Source organism: Pithys albifrons, chromosome 22 (assembly GCF_047495875.1).
Source record: "Pithys albifrons albifrons isolate INPA30051 chromosome 22, PitAlb_v1, whole genome shotgun sequence".
NCBI lineage: Eukaryota > Metazoa > Chordata > Aves > Passeriformes > Thamnophilidae > Pithys > Pithys albifrons.
Window position 1 is genome coordinate 1830219 of NC_092479.1, and position 17907 is coordinate 1848125.

Below are 17907 nucleotides of genomic sequence, written 5' to 3' on the forward strand. Positions count from 1 at the left end.
TCAAGAGAGGGACACGGAGGTGCACTAGGGGAGACCAACAACGACACATCTTCCTCCGGGGGCTCAATAAAGCGCAACTTTCGCTCTTTACAACCCACACATTCATTATTAATAGTTTCCAAAACCAGCATACCACATTCTTTTAACCATTCAGTTTTTCCTTTTAAATGATAAAACAAATCTAAGTAAGGTATCTCATCCCATTTATCATTTTCCCTTAAGAAACCCATCAAAGGGGAGATAATCTCCGTAGTCATTGTACCATTCCGCGGCCATTGCATTCCCCCCGTTTCATATTCTGGCCAAACATGATTACAGTAATCAATCAAGTTCTTTTTCTTCATAGTTTGTTCAAAATTCCCCGTTTTCCAGTGCTTCAACAAACACCCGAGGGGGGAATCCTCGGGAATATCCTTATCGTTAGAAGACATTATCCCACAGCTCCCGAATGACAACATATATAACAGAAACACGTACGACGCTGCGACTAACCACCAACCTATATCCCCAACTTGCCAATTCTAGTCGCTATCGAATGGCAAGTACCGGACCTGCACGATTCCTATGTACGTGTCTTACGGCCGGTGCCTAGGCTTCCAATACCAACCAACCAATCTTACCACCCCCATTCAGAATAAAGCCACCCCCCTTTCAAAATAAAGCACCTTCGGGCTCACCTCTATGTAGTTGTCCGACGGGCGCGGGGCCGGGCACGAACTGATGACTCCCCGAGGAAAATTCTCGGTGCCGGCTTGGAGTGGATCAGGACGCGAACCGCCCCAGCAACCCTCGGAGCCCCACGTTGGGCGCCAGAAAACTGTTGCCCGTTCACAGAAACACAAACCGACAGAGTATCAGTTTATGCGGTGCTTTATTTGCTGGGCCCGGGAAACCTGGGGACTATTGTCCTAAGCCAGGATTCCAACGAGCCGTTCTCGAAGACAGCTTTTATACTTTTTCTACAGCGTTGTACGTGCACAAAGACACACGGTCTCGTTCATAAATCAGTTACATAGGTTATATGTATACAATTGATGTCCGTCTCCAAGGGTTAAAAATCTACCACGCTCGTCTAACACAGGATTCTGGTTAATTAGGCCCCCATCACCAAACCTTTTACATATGTTGATTCTAATCTTATCTTTAAGCAACAGTTTGTTTTCTTCCTCAGGTTCTATTTACTTCACTGATCGCTTTAATTATTGTCCTGCTGTTCCTAGCAAGTTCCCAATAGTTTCTGGGCCCCCACTACTGTTTCAAGTTACCTCACCACAGGCCCAGTTAAACCCCGTAAACCTTAGCATAACTACTTCCACAGTTAGATTTACAAATATATTTGTAACAGAAGGGCCCACCCACGTGGGGACAGCCCTTCCCAAATCTTCGTTCGCGAAGACAAGCCACACACACATTGGTTGACAGCCTTTGGAGGACTGCTGAAGGAGAGAGCGAGGAGAAAGAACCAGGGCAGAGCTTGAGACCTCTGCCTGGGCAGTTCTGGCCACACCTCCCTAGGTAAACATCACTGGCAGGCTGAATAAAGGTGAGAAGACTCGTGCTCTGGGCGGGGCTTGTTTCTAAAAAAGCACAGCAGGGATGCCTGCTGTCAGCCATGCCTGGAGGATGTAGTCCCTGCCTCCGGGGAAGTGTCTTGAGTTGGTAAAACAACCTATATGAGTAATCCTTGGGTGAGCGAGGGATGTTTGCAAGTAGGGCTCCTGTTTTCCTCCTCTTTCTCCCTTCTCTTTGGGTACCTGCTATTTGGTCACTTCTGTTAATAAAGATACTGTGTTTCTGAACTCTTGACGGTGCCTAGTCTCCCTTTTCCAGCATCTTTATAACCAACCCTGTTACAGTGCCTTCCAATTCAGAATATTCTGTGGTTCTTTGTGATTCTGTGTCTAAGTGTGATGCAGGAGACAGGTGAATAGGGTCTGTTAGGGCCTCGCTGTGGTCTGTCCAAGGCAATGGAGCAAGCTGTGTGTCTTGGTTTGAGATAAGCAACCGCCAACCCCCCCAAGCACAGAGAGAAAAGCCTCCCTCCTAACACCAGGGAAAGGGAGGAAAAGAGAGGGGAAAGGAAAAAAACACTTCAAACCACATTTATACTAAAACTACATATATTTTTCACAGAAAGAAAGAGACAAGTAGAAGAGAGTACAAATGTACACTCACACAAGTCTGCAACAACAAAGCCCCCACTTCTTAACGAACACACAAATTCTACTGTCCTAACTACACATTACTTAAGAAAAGACTTATTCCCCAGGGAGACAAACTCGAGCAGAAAGGAGAGACCCAGAACAACACATTTTACTTTCCTGAGATACCCTGTGAGCCAGGGTGGGCCTGGTCTCCTCCATCCCCCCTGGGACAGCATCGTGCGTCCTCCCAAGAGGAGGCTGAGAAGCGACTGCCTTAACCACTCCCACACTGGTTCCTACTTCCCTGGAGATGATGTCATAATGTGGTATGGAATACAAAATTACTGGCTAGAAGAGGTCAGCTGTTAGCTCAGCCCAGCTCAAGTCAGCTGACAGCTTCAGCCTAGTCCAGACTTCAGAGCCCAGATCTAGGCCCACCTGGGTGAACCCATAACACTGTGAGGCAGGAGGCCAGCGGATTTGCTTCCAACATGTCGGCAGCACTGGAGCAACAGTCCTTGTCCGTCTGCTGTTTGGCAGCTGCTGATGGCTGTGCAGGAACCTGCATCCCTGAACCTGCTTATGGAGGAGATTTGGAAACAGCCTGGTGTAGAGTTCTTCTTCCAAACAAATATCCCTGTATGCTTTTCCTGATCTTCTCCTGCTGCTGGCAGAAGCTGCTTTCTAACTCCTCATCCTCTCCCTGGCCAGTAACCTCTTTTCTTCCAGTGGGTCTCAACACCTGTGTTCTTAGTGAAACATTGTTGGAAAAGCACTGCCTTTGGCAAACATGGCTGCTTTGCTTGTGGCTCTCTGTGTTCAGGTTCATAATAAGCAAACTTTTGAGAGCTGCTCACCATCCTGAGGTAATGGCCCACTGGAGGCCCATGAGCCTGAGACCCTGGAGTTCATCAATGGTCTCTGTGCAGCCCCTACCCCGGCCTCCCCAGAGCTGTGGCCTCTGACTTTCAGTTTCCTGCTTTAAAACCTGAACAGTACTTGTCCCCCAAAATTGTTTTCAAAATCTTACACATGAGTAAGGAGTGCTCAGACGGGTGGTGTCTTAGTTTAGAAGACAACTAAGATATTTATATGGACTAGAAAAGAAGGGCTTTCCCCCAAAAAAATCACCACAGCTTTGAAATTTAGGAGTTTTAATCAGAAAAATGAATAGGAACAAAGGATAACAGTTCTTAACTACAAACATATATATATAACTACACTGTACCCCCAAAGGAAAAAATAGAACAAAACCCTTTATAAATGAAACTGAATTTTTTGTCTCAGTTCCCTTTGGTGCAATTGTATTTATGGACAGCAGCAGTCAAGTGAGTCACAGTTTCTCTGGTAAGACAAAGGTGAAAGGTAGTCTGTGAAGCGCTGACTCCTCCGAATGACTCATGTGGAGAGATGGAGGCCACAGAAGAGGATGGGGTGTAACCCCCTGGCAGGCAATGCAGAGTCTTCTCTTTGTCCTCTGGTCAGGGATGAGGGGCTGGGGACAGGGGCTGGCAGTGGTGGTGCTCACTCCTCTGCAGATGGAAAGCTGGCTCTGGAAAAAGGGATCTGTAGTGAGAATCTGGGACAGTGGCCATGGCTCTCCTCTCTCTCTCTCTCTCTCCAACGAGCAGCACAAAGCACCAGAGTTTGGCTGGGGTTGTGGGTGGCCAAAACCAGGGCAACTCAGCTCCCTCCAAACACCTTCACGAGTCCAGCAAACGATGGGTTCCACTCACCACAGCTGGCTAAGGAAAAAGTGATGTCCCCCTGCCCTCCCGAAAAACCTCTCCCTGCCCGATCAGCAATCCAGTAAAACAGTTGGCTACTCCTTTTGTTATCTAGTGGCATGGGAGTTGGGCATTAGCTCCCAAATTCTGTGTTGGTAGGGAGAGAGAATATCTTTAACATACAACAGGTGGTCTGTGGGGCAGGAGGCTTGGCTGTGCAGAGCCGGGCAGTGTGTGCTGGTCCTGTGGGCACAGAGCTGGGGATCACCTACAGCCAGGTGTAACTGCTTCTATCCAAGCTCCTCCAGCCCCTCTGTGCTCAGCCTGGAGAAACCAGCACCTTGGGCCCACAGTGCATCCAGCCAATTTTCACATGACTGTCCTCAAATGAGGCAAATAATGCCTAGGAATGCCTGTTCTCTGCAAAAGTCATGATCTCTGTAACTGGGAGAGGGAAGAAATCCTGAATCTTGTGAGAACCATGCCTGCCTTTTGATGTTGTCACTGTCTCTTTTAGCAACATGCTTTGGAAAACCTGATCTTCTCACCCAAAGTTGGACAAGCAGTGACAAGGAAGGTCTGCTGGGTGTTAGTGCTGCAATTAGTACAACCAAAGCTTGATTTTGTAGTAATCTGCTGTTTTCTGTGCCCTGCAGTCACTCCTGCTGCTGACAGCTCAGTTTCAGGTTCTCCTTGGGTTTTTCTTTTTAATACTTTGTATTTTCACCTTCAGTGACCGCCATCAAGAGCACAGCCATTGAGACCATCCTGCAGCATGGCAAGCTGATCTCAGAAGCCATCCAGAAGAGAGGACTTGTAGGGCTTGACTCTGGGTGAGGGAAGGCTCACAGAAGCAGTGAAAGAGGTACTAGGGGATGCTCTTGAAGCTGGTGTGGTTTGAGGCTCAAAGGGTGGACAGGCCCTCATATGCACTGAAAGCTATCTGTGGTAGTCTTGGCTTCAGTTTTAGCTAAGCCTCAGTTTAGTAGGCCCTGAAAATGCTACGTAGATTAGAGGGGACAAGCATCACCTGATCTAAGCAACCAAAGAGATATTTCATATCATCTGATGTCACAGCAAGCATAAAAACAGGTGTAGGAGGGGCCTCAGTTGGTCCTGTCACGGTCGACGCTGAGTGAACATGGTTATCACCATGCCGTAGCATTGGGCCTTGCCACCACTTCACAGCTGTTTAGTTCAGGAAATAAACTTTTCTTTGTCATTGGTTTTTCTCCTCTCTTGCAGTGTGTCCTTTGGGGAGAGACTGCTGGGGTGTTTTTGTGGTCTGAGTGATTGAAATCTGTATTATTTGGGTGGGCGACTCAGTGGCTGTTGGTGGTGATGGTGTTTTTTTCACATTTGTATATATATGTTTTATATCATATTCTGTTTCTAATTCTCTCTCTTTTGTGTAAAACTAAAAAACTTGCCCTTTTGGGTTTTGGCATTTTTCCCCCTCTTCGTTTTTCTTTCCCTCCCTCCTTTTTCCTTGGTGGGGGGGTGGATTTTCTCTCTCTCTGTTGGGCATTTGGCATTTTGCCAGCTCAGCCTAACACACCATCCCAAGCTGGATGTGCCTCTCTGTTGAAGTGAGTGTGTTGGATATTTTATTGGCTGTTTTATATAAACGAGGGCCTACAGGAACACTGGAGAGAGACTTTTTGCAAGTGACAAGGAGGAATGGCCTTAAGGTGACAGAGGGCAAATTAAGAATAAATATGAGTTGTGATGAAGAGATCTGACAAAGCACAGGTTTATGAGTGAGATGAGCTAGTAATGTTGCCAGGTGTTGAAGAATAGACTCATTTTCCATGCAAAGGTGGTTTTAAGTGGGTTAATACCAAACAGAAAGTCTGAGAATTTAATCTCTTGTAATGTTTTTAGTCCTGAAATTCTCTCAAATCAGGTACATATATCAGTGGAGAGGAAAAAAACGTTCTGGTTTCTCAAAGCAGGTTCCCAGCAGTAAAGATGAATCATGAAGGATGTGCCCTCATTCCCAGATCAACCTGGCCTTTCACAGCCCAAAATCTCTGTCATGTGATCTTGTCTTATTATTTCTCCAGCTGCTGAGTATTTCTGCTTAGAAGGAAAGTTGAGAGATCTCCTTAAAAGCAGCCCTGAGCACAGCCCAGGAGAAGTATGTCCTGGCCATGAAAATCTGCCAACTGCTGTGCAATGTCCATGAGTCCTTCCCAGACCTGCAACCAGTGATGCAGGAGCTGGGCTGTGTGGGTAAGAGAAGCACAGGCCTCACCCTTCACTGGGCTTTTACACATGGTTGAAGATGGCAGTTTGGTGATGGACCAAGTGTCCTGGTGGCCTGACACCCTGATGTTGGGGTTATACTTGCAGGAGGATTTCTAGGGGTGATCTCCAATTCCAGGCACTGGAGTGTGTGTTTCTCCTGCTGGTAACATGCACTATGTTAAACTTTTGGGTTGTGGAGCCATAACTGACCCAATACTGGTGTTCCTTAACTGTGTTTGCATTTTTCCACCCCAGCCCTTGCTCTGGAGGCATTTAAGCAGCTTAGTTTTGTAATTTGTATCTATATTGGATTAATTTTCAGAACAATTATCCTTAAGCTGTGGAGTTTTGTTGGCTCTTCCTGTGCTGCTGGATCTGTATGAATGTGGACTTAAATTACAGTCACTTGACTTTCTGTATGTATGTGTGGATTTTTCACAGGCTGTCGAAAGGTCATACAGAGCACAGTTGTCTTGTGCAAAATGACCATATGATGGTGCAATTTGTAGTCTCAGACTATTTTCTGAGTTGATTTTCTTAGAATTCTTGAATTTGGCCTTGTTTTGTATGTCCTTTACAGAGCAAATGCTCCTTGTGAGGATCTGTGCTGGTTTTAAAACTCAGTGGAAAGACCAAGCCCACTCAAACCATTGCACCCTTCCATAATGGAAGAAAAAAATACTAAGAGGATTACAAGTTGGAGTCACAATTTACTGAAGAAATTGCAATAAACACAACAATAGTAGTAAAAGATTGTACAGAAGAGGGAATGGTTTAACCAACAAAGGCAAGCTGTAACCTGCCCAGCCCTGGACAAAACCAAGATGAAGTCTGTTCCTGTGCTGTGTGCCATGTGCCTGCACGTCCCCACTACAGAGAGCATCTTGGGCAACTGCAGAACAAATGCAGAGCTCTAACCACGTGTCACCCTTTCCTGAGCTGTGGGAAGCTTTCCAGCTGAGCCAAATTGTGTATTTGCATTTGAAGGAAAAATGTTTAACTGAATTTGGTGCTCTAATGACAGGGATAACAGAGGCCCAGGAAGGTAACTGTAGGTGTGCATTCTCCTGAAAATGATGCAAATGTGGTTTGCAAATGTGGTTTGCTAGTTCTGTTTGCTGCATAGATTTTCATGGCATCATGTTTCCCAGAGCACACAGATTCTTGGGGCTGCAGAGTCCACTGGGATGTGCACAGTGTGGTTTTTACCCAAGCACAGGTGCTGGTTCAGCTCAATTCATCCCTATTTCCTCGAGATGCCAGAGCTGCTTAGCTGGTGGTCAGTGTGGAAATGTCAGCAGATTGCTGGGGAGTTAGAATAAGCAGGTTGTTATTAATGTCTCATCTTTTTTTTAGGGAGAGAAGGTTTAATGACTTTGAAAATTTGGGTCAGGACCAGCAGTCTTAAAGAATGAACCCAAGCCTTGTGGCTTTGAAACTCACCACTGCTCTGTGTTTGGCAGGGACAGGCAAAGCCTGTCCACCATGTGCTGGGGGCAGCTCACCCTCTGCACCCTGGGTGTGTTGGCATGCCTGCAGTCTTGAGCAGTGAGGAAACGTTGCTGGTGTGGGAGGTGGGATTGGGCGACTGGGAGCAGGGCACAGGTAGAAGAAATCCAGGATCTCAATGACTACTCTAGCTGTAGGGCTTAGATGGTGTCAGGACATGCTCTCCTCCCCTTCCTTGCCTCAGTGGCCTCCTGAGAGATATCCTACACTGAAGAGCCAGTATTCATGCCCAGTTCAGATATAAGTCCTCTCTTCTAACTCCATCAAGAGCTGCCATCAATCCAGCTGGGCATGTTCACCTGGTCATGGCTCTGAGTTCCAGAGAAGAGGTGATCTTTTCTTATCTGCCATTCATTCTGTCTCCTGATGCTACAAGCACTTGTCCCACTCCCCTTGACCCTGTGTGACTGTGGGATGTGCCAGGGCAGATGCCCTGATGACTCTGGACTAAGTGGCCAGCAGTTTGTGTGTCTGTGAACAAACAGCCCACACAAGCTCCTGGGAACCTTGTAGTGGGAACTAGAGAGGCCTGGGGAGCTGGTGCCATGGCTCTGACAGACACTGCCTCTCTGGCAGCAATATCAAAGAGAGCAGATTGCTGTCACTGAGTGTCTTTGCAGGGCATCAAGCCAAGGTTGAGATGAAACCAAGCAAGAAGCAACATCAAAAACAAAAGCCCCAGAAAATGGTATTTACTTGGCAAAAACATCTATTCTGGATGAAGTATCTGGAGGAGGATTGTCAGGTACCAGCCTCTTTCTGGCATCCTATGGATCTTTGCACTGGACCTCCATATCTTAATTTTGAGTTCAGACTCCTCATCTCTGACACTCCTGCTTACTGGCCCCAAATGTTGCAGGTGACTTTATGGACCAAGAGCCATGTTGCTCTTGGCATGAGATGAGTGATAACTGTGTGGGCCTCATGTCTTAGGAATGTCAGCTTCCTCTTGAAACTGAGGAGACCTTACATTTCTGAGAACATATGTGCTACATGGAGATCTGAATAGCCTGCATTTCCACTTGAAAACAACAGGTTTTGCATCTCTACTGCAAAAAAACCCTCAACAATTTCTGATTATTTAGGTGAGCTGAAGTACTTGGAAGGCACAGAATATCCCTGCAGAGGAAACTGCATCCATTCCCAACCACACTCAGCACTATCAAAGTAGTGGGTTGGTTTCTTTGGTGGAGGTATAACATGGAATCTCTTGGCTTCTCCTTGGGTTTCTGCTGTAGTTGGAACAGTCACTGTTGGCAGCTGGTGCATGAAAAGATGGGGTTTGGCTCTTCCAGCCAGTTCCATAACCTCCCCTCTAGCCATCTGCCTTCCAGGGCTCTTTACTGTCACTTCTTGGGAGATAATATGTGTCAAGATAGGTCTCACTTTCCAGTCTCAGAAATATGTCAAGAACTCTACAAAAAGGCATTTCTTCTCCATGGTCATGTGTTTAAAAAAATACAATTATCATCTGAGATGTTTAAAGATCCTTCTTTGCTTGGGTCAGAAAAACTGACAGTGTTGGTTGCAGGGATGTAGGAAGAACCCTTAGAGGTTACAGGTCAAAGCAACCTTGACAGAGCAGGACAAACTGGAAACCAGTCTTCCAGTCTGGTGGAAGTTCTCCCTTGGCGTGTTCACAGGTTATGGGTCATGACGTGGCATCTTAAGATTTCCAGGTCTTTTGGAATATGTAATCTAGTCTCTAGCTGGTTGGAAATCTGGGGCAGTAGTGCTGGGGTGGAGGGACACTGCCGAGCTCTTCCCATAGTGAAGAAGGCAGAGATGAAGTTTTGCAAGCACAAGCTGAATTTCCTGTATATTTGCAAAGGGAGAAGTCAGTGCTGGTTTCCATGGCCACACAGTTCCCTAGTTCTCATTATAGCAAAGAAGACAAATGTATCTGTTTGTATTTTGATTTCTTCCATACATACATTCCCTGTGGATCTTTTCTGTAGATTGAGACCCTGGGTGAATTTTCCAGCTTGTGCTTTGTGAGATGATGGTGTTACAGGGACAGGGAAAGCATTAGGCTTTGTAAGAAATGAACGTAATGAGCAATTTAAAATACCTCAAGGCCCCAAACTGAAGACTCAAAAGGGTCATAGCAAGATTATCTGTTCCCTTTCAAAGAGTTTGTCTTTGCAAAGTGTTTCTGAGAGTTCTTGTAATTAAGGGCTGGATATCCACTCTCAGTGGCAGATTTAGACAGTATCATACCTGAGGCTCAGGTCTGCAAACATTTAAGTACAGTTGTAACTTCATGTGTCTGAGCAGGAGGCAAATGCTTGGAAGCTACAGTTTGAGGAACAAGCTCTTAGGAAAATCTGACCCTGGCTCTTGTCCTTATGTGCAGCCCTTCGTATGTGTGGTGGGGAAATTCAAGGGTCACTTTTTATGCATCTTAGCATGCATGGCCAGGGCAACCTTTGGGCAGAGCCATGAGCCATCATTGTGATGGGACAGCACATCTGGTCTGTGTCTGTTGCTGCTGTGCAGGAAAAACTGCATTCAGGAGATGGGAGACTGAGGGGCAGGTACCCAGTCCTACTGGTCACCACCAAACAGTAATTGCTATTTCCATAGGTCTCTTAACTAAGGGAAACGAGGAGAAACCTGGGATCAGAACTGGAAGGTGAACAGTGAATCCCCAATTGAAGCTCTGGACAAAGATAAGGACAAAGCAGGAGGTGCTGGTGCCAAAGAACCAAAGGAATCACAAGACAAAGCTTCTTACAAGAAGTGTTTTTTCTGCAAAACCTGTGATAAGATCTTCTACTAGCACCTGAAGGTGCACATGAAACACTGTCAGGTGGCCAGAGGAAAACACATCCAGTGTAATGTGTAATGTGAGGTCAAACTGACCAAGAAGGAGCTGGAGAAGCATCAGTTAGAGGTCCATAGAGTGGTGGGGATGGCCAAGAACAAGAAGCAGCTCCCTGTAGTATGTGACATCTGTGGAAGAGAGTTTGCTCATGGCTCAGGTAGCGATGGTGGCAGCAGGGTTGTTTAGGCAGAACTTTGGACAATGTAATGAAGTGATAGTCTGAAATCTCCTCCTCCTCCCTGCAGCTCTGTGAGTGCCATGTGTGAGAAATGCAGCTCAGCTCATTTCTCCTGCCCCACTGAGCGCAACCACTTTCTGATTAGTTCTTCCCTAATTGGTTTTCCACATGGCTCATCAAGGAAAAGTGGGGCTACTGGCAAATTTAAAAGCCTCCCAAAATAATCAAGCTGTTCCAGTTCCTGGCTGATTTAGCAGGACAAGTAAGAGAAGCTGAATTTCTTTGCTCTTCCTGAGGCAGCTCACAACGTCCTGGAGGACCTCCAGGCTGGAGGACACCAGTGGACCCTGATGTCACTGGTGGACCTGCAGTAGGGTGGAATGGTGCCTCTGCAGCAAAGCTAGGCAGGGCTGGCACCGTGTTCCACCAGTGCCACCCTGGTGTCCTGTCTGCCTCTCTGGGAATGCTTGGAAGCTGACAGAACACTGTGATGAGAAGCCCATCTCCTGCCAGGACTGTGTGGCCAGTTTCGCAGCCAACTCCACACTGAAGAACCACCTGCAGCTGCACATGGCAGACCAGCCCTTCATGTGCAAGCATTGCCTGATGACCGTTGTGCAGGCCTCAGCCCTTGCCTAGCACATCAAGAAGAAGCACACTGAGGGTGAGCTTCCCTGCAGGAGCCTGGCCAGGGGTTCAGCTTGCTCCATCTACCCCACTGTGCCCTGTTCCGCCCTTTGCCTCCTGGCTGCTTCTCCATCCCTTGAGGGACTTCTGGGCATTGGGCTACTCCCAGACCTCCTTCACCTCCATAAGTTTGCCTGCAGCTTCCCATTCTGCCTTTTCCTCTTCCCCTTATCCAGATCCTCAGATCAGCCATGCAGTCCATCCCTTCCTCCGTCTTTCTGTGGTTTTCTCCTGAGTAGCTCCTCTCTGTCTCATCATACCTAGACTCAGCAGTGTGTCCTGCCTTTGGTTATCCTAGTTTTCCCTTCCCCTCCCTTTGGCTGAATTTCACATATTTTTCATGCCACTGCTGCCCCTGCCCCTGTACTCGGTGCCGTGTGCTGCTGGGACTGGGGCAGGCATTTTCCAGCTCATGGGCACAGCAGAGGCATTGCTGGGCTTATAATAAATATGGTTGTGCTCCACGAGTGTGATGTAGTTGGGCAATTGATTTTGAATATGAGACACACCACTGTGCAGTACCCCTGAAAGTGTGTAGTACCTCTGGATACCTGAGGTCTGTAGTAATTTAATCCTTTTTGCATAGGCGTGATTTTCTCCAGCACCTCCAGGACATTTTGGACCTTGTGCTGAGATGCTCTGGCTGCCTCAGGAAAGCCTGTTCACTTCACAGTCTCTTCCCTCTCCCTCTGAAATCAGGTGTAATCCAGACAGAGCTGCTGTGCTGTTGGGTGCAGGGCCTCCCTGGGGTGTCCCTGCAGGGAAGATGTGCAGCTGCCAGTACTGCAGTGCTGTGTTCGTGCAGTCCATTGCTCTGTCCCACCACGTCTGCACTCCCACAGGGGACAAGCCTTATGTCTGCCGAGAGTGTGGGAAAGGCTCTTGCCAGGCCAATGAGCTGTCCACCTCTGGACCTTCCACAGTGAATGTGGCCACCTGCCTCCCCAGTGTGGGCAACCCAGCCTGCGAGGCACACCTTTCATTGTGTCATGGCAGCCCCATGGCAGCGTGTTACTGGTGTCTGTGGGCTGACTGGGGGTCTCATGGTGGGAATTTTTCCTCTCAAGAAAAATAAGACTTTAGTGGTTTGATGCTCTGAGTAGGGTTATCCCAAAACTAATGGCAGACGTGGCTTCCAGCAAACAGGCTGCTAGAAGCCCACCGTGGAAAACTGTTGGTGAGCAGGAACAGCAACACCTATATGTAAATCCCAAACTCCAGTTCTATTTTCACCTGGAAAGTAGCAAACATTTCCTTCCTTTTTTTTTTTACTGTCTCTTAATTCTTCTTTTCCCTTGATTGCTTTGCCCTCTGTGGTTTGTGGTGTGTTTCTGGGTGGCAGACATCGAAGATCTCTACAACTGCAAGAAGTGCCGGATGAGCTTTGCCACCCTGCAGGAACAGCACAAGCATGTCCATGAAGCCACTTCCTGGGAATACCATCCCTGCCCCACCTGCTCTAAAATCTTCAGTACCCCATTGCTCCTGGAGCGCCACTGGGTGACCCACATCTGGGGAAAGCCCTTTACCTGTGGAATTTGTGACAAGGCTTACCAGGTGAGCTGGTGCAGCCAGGAGCTGGTCTCTTATGCCAAGGTTGCTGTTGCCCGATCCTGCACCAAGGTGTCTCTCCAGGCCACGTGCACCAGTTTGGTGTAGGCAGAGGGGAAAACTGGGCAAAGGAGTCAGAGTCTGTCAGGAAAAGGCAGGACCCTAGAGAGAGGTGGCCTGTGACTGCAAAGGACTACATGTCTGCCCATCTAGACCCTCAGGAACTTGTGTATCTCAATCTTCTGGCTGCCAGGAGGTGTAGGAATAAAAGTAGTCATGTTGCAAGTGGCATGCCTTGGAGGGAATGTGTGTGGAAGCCCATTGCTACAAGGGAACAAGAATTGACACCAAAAGGAGACCTGAATGTCAGGGATTCAGCCATGTCCAGCTCCTCAGGGACAAGGGAGAAACAGAGGGAGGTGTTAGGGTGTGGGAGGAGAAGCAGGCCTTGTACATGCTGAGCATAACTCCCCTGTTACTGTTGCTTTCTAAGTGGTTTCTTGCTGTTATGGTGCTCCTGGCACAGAATCATGGGAAGGTTTGTGTTGGAAGGGACCTTAAAGCTCATCTTGTTCCACCCCCTGCCATGGGCAGGGACACCTCCCACCAGCCCAGGTTGCTCCAATCCCTGTCCAACCTGGCCTTGGACACTTCCAGGGATGGGGCAGCCACAGCTGCTCTGGGCACCCTGTGCCAGGGTCTCCCCACCTTCACAGGAAAGAATTTTTTTCCCAGAATTGTATCTAAACCTACTCTTTCAGTTGAAAGCCAACTGCTTTGGGTTGTTAGCATGATTCTATCCTTGCCATTGCAGCAGTTTTCAGGGTTATGGTATCACAACCAGACCCACCTCTCTGAAAGCACATAAAGAGAGCACAAAGTTAGTGACCCATTATTAGTGACATGGTAATTGCTGGAAGAGAGAGAAGCCTAAACTCAGGTCAAGTCCAACCATTAACCCAACACTGCCATGTTCACCACCAAAACATGTCCTCAGGTGCCAAATCCACTTCCAGGGGTGGTGACTCATCACTGCCCTGGGCAACCTGTTCCAGTGCCAGACCATGCTTTCCATGAAGAAATTTTCCTGAATATCCAATCTAATCCTCCCCTGGTGCAACCTGAGCCCGTTTCCTCTTGTCCTGTCACCTGCTACCAGGGAGAAGAGACTGATGCAGTAGTAACTCTGACAGAACAAGGCTGCACATCCCAATTACCTGCAAATCACCGTAGATTCTTGTGTCCTGTTGCAGTCTCTTCTGTCAAGTCTCACCTCAGCATCCTGCAGTTCACCAGCTCCTGGCCTTATCGCCAAGGATGCTCCTCATTCCTGTGTGCACGTGTGATGGTGCTAAAATATTACAGAGCTTTGGTTTGGAAGGTCTCATGTAGAAGACCCTGATAGTAGGTTTTTCTGTTCTTGGCTTCGTTTGCAGATGCAAATTTCCATGAGTGTGTGTCATGCAAGGAGCTGTTCCCCACACTGGCTCCCCTTCAGGTGTGCATGAAGTGCAGGCACTCAGCCTGTCACCTTTGCTGCTGTTCCTATGACCTTGTGAGCGGTAACAGCTCCTCTCAGTGATGTCTGAGCCATAAGTAGGAGAGTGAGAGGGACATGATAAGGAAACAGAGTGTGAGGGAACAGAAAATATGGATGAACTGGAAAAACACTGGTATTGGTGAGGCTGGGACATGTTTGTTAAGCTTTTGGACCCACTGGAATCATGGACAGTTCTGGGTTTGCTTGTTACCATAGAGAAAAGAGCTGAGGAGACATCAGACTGAACCCCAAGCACTAAGGTCTGGGGGCAGAGCTAATGAGAGACTGGAGGAAAAGGGAGTTTAGCACCATAAACATCAGAGAGGCACTTGGCCTTGGGGACATCACATCAAGGACCCCCTGAGTCATAGAATGGTTTGGGTTGGAAGGAACTTTAAAAATCATCCAGTGCCTCACTTTGACAAGTTTCAAGTTGTGAAAGTAGAGTGAATTGGTAGACCAGGCTACTATGAAAGGTGGTGCCTTGCAGGATACCAGGAGAGAACAAAGATCAGGAGACTTTGGAGGGGACAGCTGACGACAGCCTGGGGAGTGAGGAAGAGAAGACCTAGACAAAGTTCTGTCTTAAGGGAGAGAGCTCCTGAGGTGGGTAACAAGTTTGCAATAGCAGGAGCAGGTGGTGCAAGCCAGGCCAGCAAGGAGAAATGCTGGATGGTGTGAGTGAACAATGAGAAGGGATTCCTGTGAGCAGTTGCAGCTGTGGCTGCAGATGCACCAGCCTGGCTTCTGAATGCCAGTAATGCAGAGAGTAAAACCATCCTGACAACCAGTGGAACAGCCAGGAGACAGGACAGTGGCTCATGCCAGTCCCTGGTGGGTTTCAGCCCTGCGTGTCCTGGCTGTTGCAGCTCCCTGTTCCCTTGGGCTGGCCCTGGCTATCCCAGGCCAGGCTCAGGGCAGTGCTTCTCCCCCAGGCTCACAGCTGTTCTGCTGCTTGTATGAGTCAACATCCTTCCACTCCCCAGGGGCCCTGCAGAGCCATGTCACCAGTCAGCGCTTCATGCAGACAGAGCACTTTCACCTGTGAGTTCTGCAAGGAGCTCTTCCTCTCCCAGGATGAGCTGGAGGGGTACTTCAGCACTGGGCATCCCAAGGTGGTCTTCTCCTAAGCCACCATGGCCCAGATTGTGCAGGTAGAGACTGCTCTGTGTCACAGCCCCTCAGGTTGTTCAACTGTCCTACTATTTAGGCTGCTGTTAAGGCTCCTTCAGTGCTGCGGGTCCTGTCACCCCTTCTGCTCCCTGATTCCCCATTCTTAGAGGTGTCCATGATGCAAACCCCCAGTCCACAGTGCTCTGGGATTTGTGCTGGCATGAGGAGTGCTTTGTGGAGGGGAAGCAGCTCAGTTGTGACTGTCAGGAACTGAGGAGGAGGACTGGCAGTGTATGCAGAGGTTCCTGGCTGCTCAGAGGTTGTTAACACCCTGATGACACTCAATGAGACTACAGCTGTTTTGTTGGAGGCTCGGTGCTAGGTTTGAACCCAGTCTTTTCCTCTTCAGAATCTCAGCCCTCAGTGTAGAACAGTTCCTTGGATGAGAGAGCCCAGTGTGCAAGATTCCCTGGGATGGCATTCCTCCAGTGGATAATCACAGAGTGTTTACTGTCTAAAACTGCTTGTGGAGCTAAATTACAGCAATTTTGTGGAGAGAAATATTTAAATTACTCTCCTGTCTTCTCTTGCATCACCGGTGTGTGTGGTTTAGCGTTTCCCATTAGTCTCAAGCCTTTTGTAATTGCGTACCTGTGGTGTGATGCTGAGTGTCACCACCTAAGCTGAGGCTGGGGAAGATGTAGGCAGCAAAGGGATACTGGAAAAGTGGTGCTGTACATGTCTGACTCTTACACCACCTTCCTTCTACACAGGTGATTCAGACATCAGAGCAAGGAGCAGCTGAGCACATCATCTCTTCTGATGACGTCCCACTCACTGCCTCCCAAAGTCTTTGTAATGTTGCCTGAATTCCCCATGAGCCAAAGTGGTTCCGAGCTGGTGGCAGTGACTATGGAGTACTTGTTTGATGACTAAGTAACTCTGATTTGTGAAGAAACCAACTGAGAGGCAGTGGAGGTGCCTGTGACTGGCACCTGGTGTCCACTAGACTTGTTCAGGGGCTCAATGTGCTGTTCCAGACGGGAGCTTTGGGGTTTATTTGGGAAAGCAGTCCCAGGCAGACAGCAGGCACAGCATGACCAGGGGTAGGAGAGGTTTGTAGACATTCATTGCCTGTGAAGTCTCCCTGCAGTCAGCAGCTGCCAGCTCAGGTGAGCTGGGCCACTTGTCTCTCCCAATGCATGAGAAATAAAACAGAGGAAAAGATGGGGAGTTAGGTGTTACCCTCTGCTGCTGTGAATAAAGGGGATGGAACTAGTGCAGGACAAAGCTGGGGCGTATGGATATGGGAAACCAAAACAAGCTGTCCTGAGAATTTAGGATGGAGATTTTTGTGGCTGAATCGGTGATGTACTCACAGGTATCTTCTCTGCAGGATATGGAAGGGCTGCTTTGTATCTTTGGCTCTCACCTGTACTATTGTGTGGCTAAAGACCTCCTCCAGCATAGTGCTGACCTTTGGGTCTCTCTTCTCCAGCAGGGACTTCCTGGGAATTCGGCTAATTTACTTTAGTGCTATTTAGGTGCCACTTTATGCAGCACAGGTCTGATCCCATCCATATGTTTGCTGTGGCTGTCTGTTAGGAAGGAGGGTCCAAGGTAGGTCTGGGCATCCTCTGCAAACAAACAGCCCTGAGATCTCCCACCACCCTCTTTATTCACCAGGAACATGCTTAAAAAGAGGAAGATGTGCCTGCATGCCAGGGTCCCTCAATCCTGGTGTCAGTGGCTTGGCAGTAATGAAGGTGTTTGTGTGGGATAGCTGCTGTGACTGCACATGGACATTACCCTGGCACATGGGGCACTGCTTTGTAAAATGCATTGAGGTACCCCCTGTAAAGTTTGCTTCTCTTTCACCAACATGATGACACAGCTTTATTGCAGCACGCCGGTCCCTTTAAGGCTAAATTTCATAAAGCTTTTTTATCTGCAGCTTCCTAAAATATAATCTGATAATTAATGGTTTGCTGAATCCATTATGAAGTGCTGTTAGATAGATGCAGGTTTCCTGTGGCTCTGAGGGTACTGGTAGCATTTATCTTCCTTTCCCTCATACCAGAAGGTTGAACTCTGCCACTGCAATGTTTACACAGGGAGTGGTGATCCTGCCGGATCTCACAGCCTGGGAAGTGCCCATTGTGTCCTGCTGCCCAGAGCCACAGGAGCGCGGGAGGTCAACAGACTGGAGCTTTCCAGCATCTTGTGCTGGCTGCTCACTGCAGAGATGGTGGCACAGGAGTGTGCCCAGGTGCCTGTGCTAGTGAGAAAGTTTGTTCCCGCTATAACTTGGAAGGAGGAAGAGAGCAGCAGAGTTCCCAGGGAGAGCTTGGGGGAGCTCATTGCATTTTGTGTGTGGCAGC

General features: G+C 48.2%; 1 protein-coding gene across 1 annotated transcript in view; it reads left to right on the plus strand.

The window, feature by feature from the left end:
* ZBTB40 (zinc finger and BTB domain containing 40) overlaps positions 1–16492 on the plus strand; it is a 50538-nt gene extending 34046 nt beyond the window's left edge. Inside the window, 18 exon segments of the mRNA XM_071576012.1 lie at positions 2608–2667; positions 2669–2771; positions 4601–4680; positions 4682–4736; positions 5938–6106; positions 10217–10255; positions 10258–10614; positions 10932–11005; positions 11110–11299; positions 12084–12215; positions 12218–12244; positions 12665–12879; positions 13688–13733; positions 14310–14399; positions 15400–15445; positions 15447–15567; positions 16300–16374; positions 16376–16492. Coding sequence (XP_071432113.1) covers positions 2608–2667; positions 2669–2771; positions 4601–4680; positions 4682–4736; positions 5938–6106; positions 10217–10255; positions 10258–10614; positions 10932–11005; positions 11110–11299; positions 12084–12215; positions 12218–12244; positions 12665–12879; positions 13688–13733; positions 14310–14399; positions 15400–15445; positions 15447–15567; positions 16300–16374; positions 16376–16492 — 1996 coding nt within the window.
* The last annotated feature ends 1415 nt before the right edge of the window (positions 16493–17907 follow it).